The sequence below is a fragment of the Anser anser genome (assembly GCF_964211835.1).
Source record: "Anser anser genome assembly, chromosome: 3".
In the NCBI taxonomy this organism is placed as follows: Eukaryota; Metazoa; Chordata; class Aves; order Anseriformes; family Anatidae; genus Anser; species Anser anser.
Genome location: NC_139722.1, coordinates 80,177,358 through 80,195,131, shown reverse-complemented (window position 1 = coordinate 80,195,131; position 17,774 = coordinate 80,177,358). Strand labels below are relative to the sequence as shown.

Here is a 17,774-nt window from a genome sequence, read left to right as displayed (position 1 = left end):
TGTTTTCGTTTGTCAGGATGCATACGGGAAGCAGGTTTTTTCTAAAAAAAAAAAAACACCCACCGCGTGAGTTGTCACGCACCAAAGCCGTTATTTATAGGGGGCTAATCGCGCTCGGCGCGCTCCTTGCAGATGCGTGCGAGGCAGCGCCAGGACCGCACCCTCCCCGTCCCCGCTCGGCGCCTGTCGCTGTGCCGAGGCCGCACCGAGGAGCCGCGCGTCCCCGGCCCCCCCCCGGGCGTGTCCCCGAGCCCCCCCCGAGCCGCCCCGGAGCATCCCGGGGGCGGGCGCGGGGCGGGGCAGCGGGATGCTCGGCGTCGCGGGGCACCATGGGAGAATCCGCGGGCCCCCGGCATGGCGGCGGCGGCGGCGGGGGGCGGCTGAGGGGCGCCGCTGGCGGTGGTGGCGGCGGCGGGGGCGGCGGGGGGCGGCCATGGTGTCGCCGGCGGCGCGGCTGGTGGTGCAGGGCGTGTGGGCGGCGCTGACCGGCGGCTGGTACCACGACCCGGAGCTGGGCGCCTTCGCCAACAGCTGCCACCTCTATCTGTGGCTCTTCCTGCTGACGCTGCCGCTGGCCATGCACCTGGTGAGAGCCCCGCTGCCGTGGGGGGACCGGGAGGGGCACCCCCGGCCGCTGTCGGGCTGCGGGGAGGGGAAGGCAGCAGCCGGGCCTGTTCCTGGGGTGACCCCCGCGGGGACAGCTCCATCGCATCCCCACCTGGCCCGGGCTTTGCTGCTGGGGAGGGAGAATGAATGGGGGAGGCCGGGGCCGAGCGGTGTGCGCCTTGTTGAATGTCACCTCGCTGTCACAGCGCTACTACGCCCGGTGCCCTTTGGGCTCAACGTAGCAAGGTGGTAATTTTATAACCGGGGCGTGTTTGCCTAACTTTAGTATGGCTTTCCTTGAAAACTTGAAAGTTTACTCTAGGTGTGTTCTCCTCCTGTGCTAGGAAAGCCTAAAAATAGTTTGCTGGATCATTGCATCTGTTCATTGGCGCATTCTTCAGTGACTGTAGCTGTGTACTGCTTCTGTTGGTGAAAATTGCCATTCATCTCACATTGACTACTAAATCCTTAACAAAGTTTGTAGATTTTTTTTGGTGGGGTAAAAATTCTAAACAGGTCTCATCACCCTACATAGTCAGTTATGGGCCTCATTTTCAAAAGCAAAGAGCATTCACGAGTCCCTCTGCAATCCCAGGGAAAAGTTAGTCTTGTGATTCAAAAAACTGTCAGTGTATTGTATTTTGTGGCATGGATTGTGCTCAGTCCCTGGAAGTATGGTTCATAGAGTTCTTGCACCAAGGTAGCCGCATGTTTTCTGCTGATTGATAGTGTCTCTGTCTTCTGCAAGCCAGCAGGAAACTGATGTAGAATTTACTGCCAAAGTGGTATGTGTGATTGTAAAAAGAAAAAAAAAAGGAAGAAAAAAGTAAGGGTTAACTTTTCCAGTTGGTGCTAGTAGGTGTGCATCTGAAAGAATGTGTTGCCTTGTGGGTAATTTCCATACTAATGGTGTGGAAGAAGGCATGCAGAGTTCCACAAAATAACACTGGAACCAGAGATTGTAGGTTAGACTTAACATAGAACATAGGAAATTATTTCAAGAGAGAAGAAGGACACCTAACTTATCTACTGAACTTCTTGCTTTCTCTCTCCTGGGCTTCATCATCGTCTCTCCTGATGGACTTGCTTTTTCTGCAAACTGGCTGACTTTGTGATGAATCATCCCGTTAAATGCAGGACTTGTGTTCTTGAGCTAACGTATCGCTATGGGAATTCTTTATCCTTGATGAGAATAATGCATTTGTTATGCTGCCTGCTCAAGTAATGATGTCCTCAAGTATTTGTTTTCCTGCTTTTAAGTGGTTGGGCTTTGTAAACTTTGTGCAAGTCACATATTCTTGCCACTAAGAAAACTGAACCTGCCATTTAATTAAAGGTTTTCTTTTGGGAATTTTATTTATGTTTGACAATGTTTGGGGTGATATTTTTGTTACACGCTTACCATCAGTAGTTTTGGATTCAGCTTAAACAGTCACAGATATCTCTTTAAATGGCAAAGTCAGAACAAAATAGAGTACTAGTACTAAAAATCTTCCTTTGTACTGGGTTGACTTAATCATGCCCATGTCAAAGTCAGAAAGTCTCTCTGGAACGGTTTGATTTGAATGAATTGGCAAAATTCATCCTTCTCCTTTTAGGTTTTTCACACTGGCTCGGGTGAGATATGCTGACAGTAGCATCAGGGAGCTTATAGTATCAAGTTGTTTCTGTTGTGTGGATGGAGGATTTCATTCTCTAGCACTGTCAGCATAGCTTACTTTGGTTCTAATTGTTCCCGTATGAACTTCCCCATCCCTGAAAATGCAGATCTCTGTTTCCATCTCTCCCTTTTCTTTCTCGGTTTTCCTTTGTAGTAGTAAATGTACAATTAAAAATGTACATTGAAAACTCTTTGGAGCACCATTGCTGTTAAAATCAACTTTCAAAATCTTAATGAGATCTCTTCTAACCTTGCCGTGTCAGATCTTGTAGCAGATTATGAATTAGTTATCTTATTCCACCGAACAGCCCAGGGTTCCCAGGCGTTGTGTGTAGGAAAGAAGTGGTACATCTTAAACAAAGCCACTGGGCTATGTTCAGTCCCAGTGCAACACCACTGAAGCGGAGAGATGGCTTTGGGGATGCTTGTACTGAAATGGTGAGAGTTTCTTCTGCCTTTTGTTGGACAGGAAACTCTTGAACTTAAAGGGCTGTGACTTCTTACGCATCAGGTCTTCAAATCATGCCGTGATAGGATACATACAACATGGCAGTGTAAGGGTGTGGGCATGTAAACAAATTACTCAGAGGTAAACTGTGATTAAACTTGCAGTGTGTTGGCTGCTCCCAGTCCCTACTTTATCTCTTTGTCTCTCCATAAAAGTAAGGAAGCATATGCCTCTAGGACAGAGAATTAAGCTACACCGTTCTTACCCTATTTACTGTGAGGTAGAATGCACACTGTGAAATCTGAGTTTACACCCCTGGGCTTTCACGTGCTACCTGTTTTTCCATGTTCTATACTGCATAATGGACATCTTTTAGTTATTAATTCAGCTAAAGGAACATCAAAATATTTATCTTTGGCTCCAGTACTGTTACCTCCCACTCTTTCTTTGGCAAGTGTGACTGTAGTGGCTGACTGCACATTTGTTTGGCAGTTGACTTGTTTCAGTTCTGTAGCACACCGAGTCCCAGGTGCAGCACCGTGTACCTTTAGATGCACCAGGTGGGTTATATCGGGGTTTAACCAACTCTAAATATTCCATCCAATTTACAAGGTGTGGTATTTTGTTCAAAGGTTACATGCCTTTAACTTCGGAAATACCTCAGTCACCTCTACCTTTGTGCTACCCAGATAACGTTAGCAGACACACAGAGAAGTTGGCCATTCCTCTGGGAGTGATCCCTGGGCAGGCAGAAGCCCCCGGCAAGTGTCCTGTCTGCACGGGCAGGTCAATCCTGCTGCATTTGCAGTAGTAAGGTGACATTTTGAACACATGAACCTGTGGGGGCCTGTGGCCCCACAGTGTTCTGGTTTTGGGAACTACTGGAAAACAAAAAGCACGTTATGGTGGAATGTTTAATTGTGCAAGGGGAAAGAAATCTACAGCTTCCACAGAAACCTGTGGGATGCCATAAGATTGCTTTCTGATTAATTTGTATTTTTGGTATGTTTTTCTAGTTTCTAATAAGATGCCAGCTCAGCTGAAGCTTTTCCTGTCACTGGGGCAGCATTGAAAGGGCAAGAGAGCCGTGCGTGTTCCTGTCGCTAACACGGGAGGTGTGCTGCTGGGGCCTGCTCCCGGTGGGGCTGTTGTCTGTTGCAGTTAGGTGAAAGTACCCAGAGAACTGAAAAGTCATTCAGCAGAGGGGATGGAGAGAGATGATGAATACACAGCCACATGGTGTGATTATAAAACCTCGTTTCCATAGGAAATGAGGCTAATTATAACTATAGTACATCAGAAGCAAATCTATCATATAATTCCTCAGTGGTCTATAATTTAATTCCTCCTTAGCTCAGACTGGTAGCTTTCGCTTAGCTGTACCTGGGAACACCAACAACACTCATGACACCTCTACCCTTATGCAAGAGGCCTGATTCAGAAAATCCAGGGCTTTCCATTCCCATCTTCATCTTTCTCCTGATTCCCTATGTGGGCTGGGGGCAAGCTGCTAGCTTGTAGTACTTAGCTTGCACCAAGATCCAGAATATTAAGGATCTGCTGGCCTTATTTACATATATGTATGTGCATAAATTTTGAATTGTGAGCTCTGTGGGAAGCACTGTATGTTGGGTGGACCTGCAAGGGGAGCGCGGGGGGAGGCACAGAATGTGTGCCTGGGAGGTCTGCTCACGAGGCAGGGATGCGGACATGGAGCACTCAGCATTAGCCCAAAGTGCTCCTCTCCTTCCTTCAGAAAGCTGGGAGCCTCTGGTGGTTTCTCTCTTGTAGCGCGCTCTGTGCAAGCATAGACTTCGTTATTGGGAGTTTATTTTTGTTGTGTCTGCTTGAAGTTATTCATATCGTATTTATTAAGCTTTATAAGTGTCACCTATGAAGCCCTTCTTTTCTAGTGACTCATTCTGTGATATTTAAGAATGAGTTTTTTAGTCCATACTTTTTTAGTGTATAGTTGAAGAGATTTCCTGGAAAGTGAACGCATCTCTTTGAAACAAATAGTTACAGGTAAATGGATGACATTCTTTGTGAAACCAAGCAATTTTTAACTTGTGTTTTGCAAATACATTAGTCATACATTAGTCATAAGATTCAAATTCTTGAACCTTATCCACCAAACCTTCTACCATGAAAGCTCTGGCTTGCAAACTGATCCTCTTTCTGGCCCAGGTTCAGTAAATGACTGAAGGGTATGCTTAGTTTTGGTGTACACACAGTGCCATGAAGCATTCTTAACAGACTAAGCCTCAACTTGTAGAAAGTCATGTCTTTCTTATTAGGTATCGTTCGTAATACCTACCTGCTGGATAGCTTCTCTACTTCTATCCAGTGGACTCTTTGTATGTGAATCAGAATAGTCCTAAAAAGGACTTGCCTGAAAACTTTCACTCATGTATTTTGAAGGTAGGAAGTCTTGCTAAGCCAAAAGCGGCAGAAGAGTAGCTACCCCCTTACTTACGATAACACAGAAATGATTTAATATACTCATTTCAACGTCAGGTTAAATGCAGTGACTTGTTTTAGAGATGAAGTAAGCGTGCCTCGTTCCTTTCCCTTCCTCACCTGTGTGGGGGTAGTGCAGTTTATTTCTGAATCCGAAAAAATTTTGGAATCCAAATACTCCTTGATCTGCAAAGGTGGTGCTTAAAATGATAGATTTAGGGCACAGAGTGAAGACCATTCTTAAAAATTAATTTCAATAGATTTTTAGCATATCCTGAGCATTGGAAATCTTTGTTTTAGTCCCCATGACAAATTGTGCAGAGATAATAATGCTCTTTTTTTTTAAAAAAAAAAAAAAAGAGAGATGAAACTTGCTCTGAGAGTGCAGTTGGATTAAAACAGTATGTAATGGTGTTTCATGACTACAATGATGAAGGCTTTGGCCCTTCAAATGTAGCTGCAAGTATCCATTGCTATGACTTTCCCTTTACGGTAAGGAAGTATTTACTTAGGAAAGTGCTGTTAGTACGTCATGTCTGCGCAGGACCGATGTCTGCAGTTGAACTACAATTCATAGTAATGACTTAGAGATAGGGTGCCCATCACAGATCAGCAGGCACAGATCAGACAGCTGCGAATTAACAATTATGAACTTTAAATAAAAATAAAAAAAATCAAAGAGGCTGCCTCTACAGATGCATTTTATTCATTTGTGATGACTAGTCCTGATCAATTATTTAAAATTCTTCAGCAGTAAAGACAATAGGAGATGTGCTATGAAGTGTTAGAAAAAGCAGATGAAACTGCAGCATTTTACTTCCAAACCATAGCTTCGAAGCAGGGTAAGATGACAGAATTTTTCAAAAGGGGGTTCCCGTTTATGGATAATTAGTGTTTCATTATGTCTGCATTTCTGTAAGTTCTTAGTTCAGGAAAGGTTGCATTATCCTGGGAATGGAGTATTTTATGAGTGTTTCAACAATGTTTGTTAATTGTAAGCTTTTAGTGATTCTGTTAAGAAAATAATACTATTCGTAGCTAATCAAAAGAAGAATAAATCTTGTATTATGATTTGAAATTTGAACAAATCTTTAGAACTTCCTGGTGAGCAGAATTCAAGTCTGCTGCATGGAGATGCAGTACTTCTTGTGTCTGCAAAACTCAGTAGGGGTACAAACAACAGATAAAAAGAGCTAAAGATTTTGAAAACGACTTTGGAGATTCTAGTAGCATCTTATTAAAGTAAACTGTTACGATGATGTCTTTATTATTCCTTTCTGTAGGCTTTTCCAGCAAATGCAGTTACGGCTTTTGCATACTGCAGCTCAGTGACAGTGTTCTTCACAGTAATTAAGGTGGTCAGTTACCGTCTGCACCTGATGTTTGATAAAGGAGAAGTAATTCAACAGCAGATCTCAAGAAAAAATGGAAGGCAATGTAAAGATGCAGAGGTCCCAAAAGGAGTCACAGTTCAGCCCTCAAATCGTAGGTAAGATTTGCATGGTACATTGCTGATACACTTTATAAAACTGATAGGTTTGTACTATGGTTCTTCGTAGCAGAAATGCCTCTGACTGCAAGAAAACTCCTTATGGTTTTGTGAGGAATGTCACTCTTAGAAACCTGCATAGTGCTTTCATTCTCAGTGGCTCCAGCATGCTTGTGATGAAACAGGCAGAGCTGCACCTGGTTCACGGGGCACTTGAAGGGAAGAGACCTGTCTGGGAGGTGCTAAAAGATCACAGAGAAGACTTGGGAGTTTTCTAGAGAAGCTTTAAAAGCTGGGGGAGCAGCAAAAAAGCTTTATCTGGTTTACCCCTAAGCTAAAGAAGTTTGAAGGTGAGAGAGAAGAGCTGTGTCTTCAGCAGAAAGAAAAAAGTGCTTTGCTCCTCTTGTGACTTCTAGGAAAGCGGCGGAAGTCCCTGGAATGTTTTCCTGCAGGGAAGAGAGAAGAGCAGCTTTTGTAAACAAGCTCTGTAGCAGATGTGAAAGATCCTGAATAACGTATATCCAGTACTGACTGCAACATAAAATATCCAAACAAAGCTTAAACTGAGTAGGTTTGTTACAACTACCAAACTTCAACTGAGAGCTCTGTGTAAATGAACTTTTTGTTTTGTTTTTGGTGCGTTTACAGTTGCTACTGAAAGCTCTGCTGCTGCTAGCTCTGTGCAAGCTATGTATTAGAGGATTTGTTTTTGTACCTCTGTGCTGCTGTTCCTTTGTGTCTTTACATATACATGTCTGTGGAACGCTCCTAGCAGTGACGTTGCTGGGAGTGTCGAAGTCTGCCTGCACAAAGACTCTTCTGAGAAATGCTTCTTACGAGTCAATAACCGTACAGAGGTTTTGATTTAGTTTGAAGGATGCCTTTCAGGCTCTGTTTCTGTTTAGTTCTCACCAGCCCGCAAAGCTGTTTCCTATTTACAGATGTCTGATACAGTAATTTAAGAGGCTCATCTGTTGTTCTAGGTTGGCTCAAATTTAAACAGAACCTCACTGAGTGTTTTCCTTTTCATTGGCTAATGAAATAAATGTAAACTTTCATTATCCTGCCATTGTTTTGGTTACGAATTAGAGGTAGCATCCCTTGAAACCTGCATGTTAAGTTACATAGGGTGTTCCTTATAGGAGGTCACAGGCACAGCACTATGTTATCTAGCTCTTGATCAGAAGATAAATGACTTAATTTTGACTAGTTGGATGACAGAAGTTTTAAAACAGGCCTTGGTAGTAGGCAGGTTGGTTGAACAAGTTTTTGAAGCCAGCTAGCTACAAAAAGAATTTCTGGGGAAGGTGACTGAACTGAGACCCCAGGGAAATAATTTTGTAGCTTATGTGTAGCTGTAGGGTCTTAAAACTAAAATTGGAAAAACAAAAAACACTTTTTGACACTTTGTCATAGTGGTGATTTTCTTTTCCAACTAAATTTTTGTTGCATTATACCAGAGAAGGAGAATATGTTGGTTCTCATTAGTAGGTCTTGGTCAAAAATACTTCCTTACATCCATGGAAAATCTAATAGAAAATGTGTGAAAAGAGTAGTGAATAGCTGAAAGCATCCACCAAGGAAATGATTAACAAGTTGCCTGTAGCATATATTTCTCTTGCTTAAGATGAGAGGAACGTCTTTATTTTGTCATCTAATGGTTGCATTAATGCACATTGTGTTGCATTTCAAACAGTTGTTTTATGGGGGATTGTAAATAAGTAGACAGATAAAACAGTATGTATTCAAGGGTACAGTAAAAAGATGTAAAAAGCAGGAATTACAAAAGGAGTAGCAAGGAGTTGTACACTTAATGAAAAACCCCAAATAGCCTTTTGTGCCAATAAGTTGATGTGCATTTAACAGGCAGGCTAAATGACATCATATGCACGTAGGAAGTTTGAAGAGATGTCATTATACTTCTTATAGCAATGTCCTACTACTTCCAAAGGCATCAGGAACATTCTACATTGAGTGATTTTTTTTTATTATTTATTTATTTATATAGCAAGCCCTCTTGGAGAGGGAGAAGAGGCAAAATGGATTGCAGTGTTTTTCAGCCTTGTACTTTTAGAACTGGAGGGGGAAAAATAAGCTGACACTTCATCACGTTGTGCTGTTCCTTCCTATTCCATTGTTATTCCTTAACTTCTCAAAACTTATGGTGATCTTCTGTGGTTATAAACATTTGGTTCCTTTTCCCCTTTTTCAGCAATAACACTAGGGATAATGGTGTAGTTGGTAAAATCAACCAGAATGACTCTACCCCGACAACTCACGAGAGTTCAAGGGTACAGGATCTCCACTCGCAGAACTCATCTGGACCAATGGTTAGTATGCTTTTCTGTACTCAAGTTTTCACTCCGTGAATTACACAGCTTACCACGTAGACTTTTATATGGTGAAGTGCTGACTGCTTGAAGCACATCTGCCCTGAATTGGAAGGGTACTTCCATGGATATACTTTGTATAACCACTGCTGTTGGCCAGCCTTGGCTTTGTCCCAAAAGTTTGGGTTTACAAAGCCGAATCTGCTATAGATAATTCTGTAAGTCATTTGAAACCTTTGAAAATCTTGCTAAGAGCAACTAGTTTTCATGACTGCTTTGAGAGAAGGGAGAAGCTAATGCAGTCAGAGCAGTCTCTCATTACCTCAGAAGGAATCTGCTCCTGGAGTATTAATAACTTGTTTTCGTTTAACTAGACTTATGCTTATACAATAAACACTCAACATGTACCTTCGGTATTTAAACAAAGCATAAAAAACGATTTAAATCTAGGGGATGTCTACGTGAGTTTAAAAATGCATGTATTCCAAGCCATTGTCCATGCTTCTAAATGAGTTACTGTATGAAATGATGAATGTGATATATGTAGATGTTGTTATTAAAGAAAAAATGAGATATCCTTGACAAGTTTGAAAAAGGAAGTATTCAAAAATTAAGAAACAGAATGAATACTCTATGCGTAATCTTAAGCTACTCCCCATGTACACTGTGATAAAATCTTTAATTATGTAATCCCATGCTATTTTTTCCTACAGGACTCCTGCCTCAGTCAGTACAGAGGATGGTTAGTGATCTCTGAATAAGTAGCTATCTGATACTTCATTCCGTCTTCATTTTTTCCCCTCTGTGTCCCTATTTATAGCAAACTATTCAAATCCTGGTTTGAATCAAAACTATATCCTCATTTTCCTAGAGTGTTTTTACCTTTCTGTAGTATCTGTTTGATTTACAGACATTGACAGTTTTTCTTTTATGAGGTAAAGTATTTTCCACCTTGTTTCTGTCCTAGTCCCCAGTATTCTGGTATTTGTCCAGTCTGCAAACCCATTTCTTCTGGGGATCTTGTCCGAGTTTCCCATTTCCAAATATGTAGGTTGGATCTACTCAACTAGTCAAACCTAGTCTCCTCTTCTTGCCTGCAGGATACCACCATGAGATTTTTGGGAGATAACTGTTTCTTCTTGGGTTTGGTGTATGTCAGTCTGAAGAAATCCATGTTAATTTTTCCCAGTAACTTTTATCTAGTTCTCCATTTAGGCTGTTGAATTAAAATCCCAAAGTGTTTTTCTGGAGTATTGTCTAGTCTGGGGCTTTCCTCTGCAAAACAGACATTGACCTGCCGATGAGAATGCATCAGAGGCCACCAACATGGTTGGGGAGCAAGGTGCATGATGAGTGAGGACAGGCAGATGTAATGTTTTATCCTAAAGGCCAAAATCCATGTAAGGCTAAAAGAAGAGCTTTCTGCTCTCTTCAGCTTGCTAATGGAAGAATATAGAGAAGATTGAACACTCTTCTCAGCGGTGTGCTGAGATAGAATAAGAAACAATGGACAAACTAGAATTGGATGTAAAGATTGTTTTTATTTATTTATTTATTTATTTTTACCAAGAGTGTGGTCAAATACTGGAACAGGTCCAGAGAGGTTGTGAAATCTCCATTCATGGAGATGTTCAAAGCTCTGCTGGAGATGGCCCTGAGCAACTTGCTCTAAATGTACTTGCTTTGAGTGTGTGCATGTATGGGGTAAAGGGTTTGGACTAACTGACCTCCACAGCTTCCATATAATCTGAATGATTGTAGGGTAATTTAATGTCTCTCTCCTCTAGTTTTTCATTGAAAAATTGCTGGAGATCAAAGTTTTTCAGCTACATGTTTTCAGAACGCTACAATGAAAAGTGGAACAGGTGAATGCATTCTATTCCTTAGCAATTAAAAAAAAATCTAGCTTAGGCACTGCAAATTTTTTTTAAAGATCTTAGATTTTCGTTTTCACCAAACATCATGCACACACTTGCAATGATGCAGTTTGGAGCATGGCTGTTCTATAACCATCTCCCTCACCTGCCCTTTGCATTTTGTGGAAGGTATGCATCCAAATTTCAGTGATGTTCAGCAGTAATTATCAGTGCTGTAATTAACCTTTGATTAGATAACTGTTGCATTGATCTGTTACATTGCATCATTGTTTTATTGTTTTTTTTTCCCAGCAGAACTTAGCATGTAGCCATACTAATTTTGTGTGTTTTTTATTTTTAGGAGCTGCCAACACGGGAAACTATTGAAGATCTCAAAGGTATCTTGAAGGCTTTATAAACCCCTTTAAACCTTTGTTTAATTGTTGCTTGGCACAGAAGTCCCCACAACAGGTTCTGTCATGCCTCATGTTAGGAGCTGAATGGAAAAACTCAAGAGAACAAAATCTCAAGGGAATTCTAACAGAGTAAGCTCTCTCAGCTGGGCTGTTAGGGCCACAGCCTTTTCGTAAGTGCACAAATAACTTCCCCGCTTTTGACATGGGGAGATAAAAGAGCTTTCTTTCCACATTCTTGGGGAGCTCTGTGCCTCTGGGAAGTATTAAAAGAGGAAGCCAATATTCAGGTTACATCTTAAAGCCCTCATACATCTTCTGACTGTATACTTTTGCAGTTGTTGACCTTTAGCTCAGTAGTGTAGACTCCAGCACACCTTGCTTTGCCTGCAGTTCCAGTGCTTGGGATGTCTCAGTATATTTCAGTTTATCTCCGTTTTATTTAGGTTGATCACCATATCCTATGGAACCATTTAAGAACTGCTTGAAGTATTACAACAAAATTCAGCCATGCTGGCTTATTCTTTCTTCTCTCACTAAGTGGGTATAGTTCTGTGTAAAATGTTTATTTTTTATATTAGCTCTTTCTTGAGCTAATTTGTTTATTTAAATTAAATAGACATGCTGCTACACCTGTTCTGACCTGAAAGGGTTCCGGGTATAGGCTAGAGCAGCAATTTTTCCACGAGCCCTATTTTAATCTTCAGACACAGTCCTACTAGTACGATTTATAATATGCCCACAACTATTCATAAAACTAATTCATCTTTATCATCACAAAAAAGTGGCTGGTTTAGTCATTCTGACATTTATTCTCATATAAAGCAATATCAATATTACTATACTTGCTTTCATAGTATTTCACGTGCAGCTAACCAAAAGGATCCTTGCTTAAGAACTGCTGTAATCAGCTGCACCACCTGTGCTTCCTTTTGCTCTGCTCTGGAGCAGTTTTTCCTAGCTAAAGGTTGTACCTTGATAATACATAGATGTCCTTTCTTTTTTGTGAGACCTAACTTCTGTTATGTCTTTGTTAGGGGTTATGATATTAGAAGACCAGGCTGTACCACCAGTTTCATCTACCTCACCCTATGTCAAAGCAGATACATTACCTGTTTCTACAGCTTCTGCTTCAGGTTCTACCGCATCAGCAATAGCAACAAAACCAGCTGCTACGGAAACACTTTCTGGGAATGAAATAAACGAAAAAGGAGAGGATGGACAGTCTTACAGAGAGCATGGATCACGAGGCATTCTTGTGGACAGAGATGTAGCTAAAAATGTCTCCAATATTTCTTCATCGCAAGGTGATATTTTAAGGACTGGAGTATCTTTGGAGCCGTGGGACAGTGAAAATTCAATTATTTCAGAGCATTTGAGTAATCCTAGAAGTCACAAAAGAGAGAAATTGCTAGATGGCTCGCTGCAGGCGAGCTTTAGCAGTAACTGCCCACAGTGCAGTGCCTTTACAACCAAAGATCCTGAGCATGTGGAAAGTTCTTGCAATGCTGGTAACACCAATGAGGACCTTGACTGCTCGGACAGTGAGACTGCTGTTGCAGTTGTTGACAACTCTCTTCCCGGAGACCAACTATGTGAGCCCATTAAAATCGTCATTACAATGAGCAGCACACCAACCACCACCCTCAGCGACCTAGCAGGCTCTGTCCATCTAAAGGGTCTGGGGACTGACAGAACGAGCTCAGCCCTCGAGTCTGGTATAGTTACAGCAGATTGGCAAAGTCAACAAACTAATGAACAACTCAGAATTCCTGTTATAACTTTTGATTTGTCTGATGACAGTAAAGGTAATGCCTATCCAGAAGTCAGTGAAAGTGAAAGAACTCCAGAAATTTTAAAGGCAGATCTGTCGTCCAACCATTGTTCTGGCTATGAATCTGGTGATGCGGTGAAGGAACACAGCAATCCAGCAAATACTCCTTTGGAAACTAACACTTCTTCAGATCCAAATCAGAAGAATGCTTCTGAGAACATCCAGAATGTGGATTTAAATCCTAAAGAAGAGCTGCAGAACCTAGATCCGCAGTCCTGTAGAACTGCTCATGAAAAGAGGCACATGCGGGTGCTGAGTGTAGACAGTGGGACAGATGTGCTTTTAAGTAAGAATTTCATGGAGGTATCTGAGAAAGAGAAGACCTTACCAACTTCTAAATCTGATCTAGAAGCTAAAGAAGGACAGGTGCCCAATGAATCTAACTTTCTAGAGTTTGTCTCCCTCCTGGAATCCATTAATACCTCAAAGATGAAGGCATCTAATCAATCCACTGTCAAAACGGAGACTACAAAAGAAAATGTGCTTGTTGGAGGTATGATGCATGACTTACAACTCTTGGAATAAGGCAATTGAGACTAGTTACATTATTTATAGCAACATGGCCTGAGATTTGCAGTACAGTGAATGCAGAGGAAAACTGGTTTTGTTAATGGGGTCAGTGAAGGGCTGGGCTTGGTGGTACAAGGTGACTTAGTGAAAGTGTGGTAGTGTCAGCTGCAATTTCTTGAATACTTACATTTTCTTAAATATTCCTTTTGAAAAAGCGAATGCTAACCTCAGTGGGTGTCCAGCATGTATCTAGTGTTCCATGCTAGAATAGCTTGCATGTGGCAGGCCTGGATTGCGGGCATACCAAAAAGAGTTCTTAAGTTGTGTATAGTTACAGCATTACAGCTGCCCTTGCCCTTCTTACCTGGTGCATGTTAAGAGTGATCTGTGAGTTTGTAGAAAGCTGGAATTGTCACTGGTGGTAGTTCAGTTTCTATCTAATTAACACACGTGCACGCACATTCCTGAACGTCCTCTACAGTTGTGGGTTGGTTTCTAATTAAAAAAAAATAAATCATGTATTTGTTCTCAATAGGTAAGAGTTTTGATTTTTGGTTGCTTAAAACTAATATATTTGAGTTTTAAGGAGGAAAGCTGGAGGGGTGGGGTCATGGAAACGCCCCAGTATTTTAATGAAAAAATGGTATCTTCGCATCCAAGTTTCCACTTAATTAAAAAGGTTTTCATTTTTTTTGAACAAAATCAACTCGTTGAAAAACATATATGCAATCCAATTTATAGTTCTGATAAAGAAATACCTGTTTTTAACCAATGTTTTCATTGCTGACACCTAAATCTGTGACCCCTTTCTGTTTCAAAGGAACATTATTTGTAGCATCTGCAACAGCTGTGCAGAGAAACCTAGCAAGCCTGTTTTGTGAGTGTGTGAGATGAGGTGCAGTGGAGTTGTGTGGAGTCTTGAGGTACTTGCCAAGTGATCTGTAGTTTCCTGGTTAGAATATCTGGGCTAAAGTAAAATAAAACAACCTGTATCTTCCCTTTCTCCAGAACGTTCTGTTCACCTTAGATCCTCTAACAGGTCCTTCTAAGATAGTCTAAGAGGAAGCAATCTAAATGCCTGTTTTGCTTTGAACTTGGGTAATTTACTGGTGCTCAGCAAAGCAGCTCCTCTCCCCTGTTTCAGAATGACATCCCTTCCACAGACTGACCCTCAGCAACCTGAGTTTCCCTGCCTTGCTCCCTCAAGAAGCCTTTTATCACATGGAAAACGCACAAGTGATTTCAAAGTTGTCAGCTTCGTGAAAGCAAATGTGAAATTCACATTTTTAGTTTAAGAAAAAGTATATATTTCTTCTTCTCAGTGTCTCATTTCCTGTAGGTTTCCTTTGGCTTTCACTTTGTTTCCTAACTTTTTCCTCTTTTCTGTCCTATCAAAAGCATTAGACCCTTATCACACTTTTCCCCTATGCTTATTTCTCCTTCCACTTTTATATTTCCCATCCCCTATTCATCCCTTTTCAGCTTAGGCACTTGACTTGCCTCCTGTGCCACCTCCTTATTCTTTTTCATATTACTTCTCTCTCATCTTTCCCTCCATTCTTCCTAGCAATCCACACTGTTGCTTTTCCACTGTCTTTAGCTCACCTGAAGTTGTTGCCTCCCCACAGCATGAGGGAAAAGCCGCATGGTAATATTTCAGAGGTAAGCTTAAAACAAAAAGTGCAGCTAATTTATAAATGGCTTTCAGACAAGCACCCTCAGATAATGTGACTGCCTCCATAAAGGAAAGCATGATGGCTGATGAGAATAAATCAGATAATCCATAAATTCCCTGGTGACACACACATATAACAAACTTTATTAATGTGTGTATAGTTATTAGGCTTTAGATCTGGCAAACTCGATTCTTCCTATTAATATCCAATATCCTCAGGAAACATGAGGATTCAACACCTTCGCTCAAACCAATCTGATACCTGAAGTGACCAAAACTGAGTCCCCTACTTTCCTGTTTCTGTAAGCCCACATGTTTGAAAGCCAGTGGAGTTGAGAAGCGTACGTACAAGGTTAAGCTGCCCTGCTCATGTCTCAGGTGGGAGTGGGATGGGGGTGAGCAGAGACTTCTGCCACTGCGCGGTGTCTCCCGGACCTCGTGTTGGTGCTGTGGGAAAAAAGAGTTTCAAGATGATTTTTTTGTTTGTTCGTTTCAAGCTAGGGAGAGGTAGTTCAAAGGCAGTTACTTTTACGGGCAAGAAGGCTTTATTTTCAAGCCTAGTCAGAATGTGCTCTTTGCTAAAATAAATTACTGTCATTGCTGGCAGCTTCCCCATGGTAAGACTTGATTTTAGGAATGAGAAAGCCTCTAATTTGTTTACAGCCTTGCAATTACGAATATGTTTTTTAACAAAATAGCATTTTAGAGTAAATTTGAATAAACATTATTCCCACATTAAAGTGGTTGCTCAGAAAAATGGAGGGGAAGGAATATAGAGCAAGGCAAGCTATGCACCAGTTGTTTTGAGGGAAGAGGTTGTTTGTCTTTTTGTTTCTTTGTTCTTTTGACCTTGCAAACCACTTAATTGGCAAAAGCTAATAATAGATGCCTGGTCCAAATGATCATGAAATGCACCGCACAAAGGTGTTCATTAGGAAATGTGAGAAACTTGGCAAATTCCTGGAAAGCCGTGCATTCAGGGCTGTGTGTAAGAAGGCTGACATTTTGCATAATTTGGAAAAGGCAGGGAAATGTGCTAATTGCAACAGTCTTGAAAGTGAGTGAATGTCATAGATGGTTCTTTGTTCGCTGTCTGCTCCCTCTGCACACTTGTGAGTTGTGTGAAAACAGAAGATGTATCATCTTCACCCAAGAAGCCCTTAAAACCGCAGAATCACAGAGTGGTTTGGGCTGGAAGGGACCTTAAAGACCATCTAGTTCCAGCTCCCCTGCCACGGGCAGGGACACCTCCCGCTAGATCAGGTTGCCCAGATCCGTATAACCTGGTCCCATCTAACCTGGCCTTGAACACCTCCAGGGATGGGGGCATCCACAGCTTCTCTGGGAAGCCTGTGCCAGTACCAGCTCAGTAAAATGCAGTACAAGAAAATAAAAGCCTTACTTAACAGTAGCAGGGATGCCAGATTTAACGTGTTAAAATACAGGATGTAAAAAAGCTGTCTCTTAAAAGCTGTTCTGTTGCCACCCCATCTCTTCTAGATCGTGAGAAAGTACTACTGACACTGTTGCTGAAAATGGCTTTTGGGCCAGTGTCCTTTCAGTTCTGAACCAGACTTTCACCACCCGCGTAATGAAAGCCTGTGGAAGGGCAACTGCAAATTTTCTTTTTACTTTGAGATGCATAAGGAAAGCCAGGTTTGTTGGGTTGCTTCGGGTTCCTCTGCCATGCCTGGAGCTGAGGAAAAGGAGAGCTGTACATCTGATCTGTGCAGGACAAGGACTCGTGTATGTACTGTCCCTGCTGACACAGGTGACTCACAGTCTAGGACAGGTAACTGTCACCTGGGGGGCAAAGCTGGCGGTGGGGACCAACACGGAAGAACCTAAACCGGGACTGCGTGGCCTGAATTTGGATGTTTTGCAGGCTCTTTTTAGAAAAGGCACTCATCATCCTGGGCAGTGCACAAACCACAACCTTGAGCGAGTTCTGGATCCCAAGCAATTACCCTGCTCCTATAAAAAGCTAAAACATACTTAGGTTGATATTTTTAGACTCCTCATTTTTTTTCCCCCACATGTAAGAAAGAGAGCTACAGCATATAATCATGGGGGAGAAGGATCTTGTGCACAGAGCCACCAGCCCAGCTAGTTGCTGCCCTGTGAGGTAAGGCAGGGGAGCTTGCTGGCAGAGCAGCCGTGTGCCGCCCCAGCTCTTGCTCTGGAGAAGGACCACGTGGGGTTTGATGCCCCTCTTTGGACGGGGACTGATGGGGTGCAGAACTTGATTTGCTAAATCTGATGCTCAAGATGCATCAATGCACCCATCAGTCTTATGGGTAAGGCTTGACAGGCTGTGATTTAAGAAATTCAGGTTTGAAGTCCCAGTGGTGCTGCTGTGTTCAAGGGCAGGGCTGGCATCTGTAAAGAAATCATAATGTTGTTTCAGAGGTTGGTCTTCTGACATAATTGTTAGGTTTACTGTTCAGTCTATTTACTTGAGACCTCAAAAATGGGGTTTTATTCCCAGCTCTG

The 17,774-nt window shown here is 42.1% G+C and overlaps 1 protein-coding gene across 7 annotated transcripts in view; it reads left to right on the top strand.

Annotated features, from left to right (window-relative positions):
- The window catches only part of PCNX2 (pecanex 2), a 165,623-nt gene that overhangs the window by 1,828 nt on the left and 146,021 nt on the right, over positions 1-17,774 (top strand). For 3 of the 7 annotated variants that reach the window (XM_083828450.1, XM_083828451.1, XM_083828452.1), the window contains exons 3-6: positions 6,458-6,663; positions 8,876-8,993; positions 11,211-11,247; positions 12,300-13,589. In XM_083828450.1, the coding sequence (XP_083684576.1) occupies positions 6,554-6,663; positions 8,876-8,993; positions 11,211-11,247; positions 12,300-13,589 (1,555 nt within the window). In that variant the 5' untranslated portion in view covers positions 6,458-6,553. Of the gene's footprint in view, positions 1-12; positions 587-6,457; positions 6,664-6,720; positions 7,231-8,875; positions 8,994-11,210; positions 11,248-12,299; positions 13,590-17,774 lie in introns of those variants that run through there. The other 4 variants (XR_014581368.1, XM_083828448.1, XM_083828449.1 and 1 more) reach the window with 3 other exon arrangements.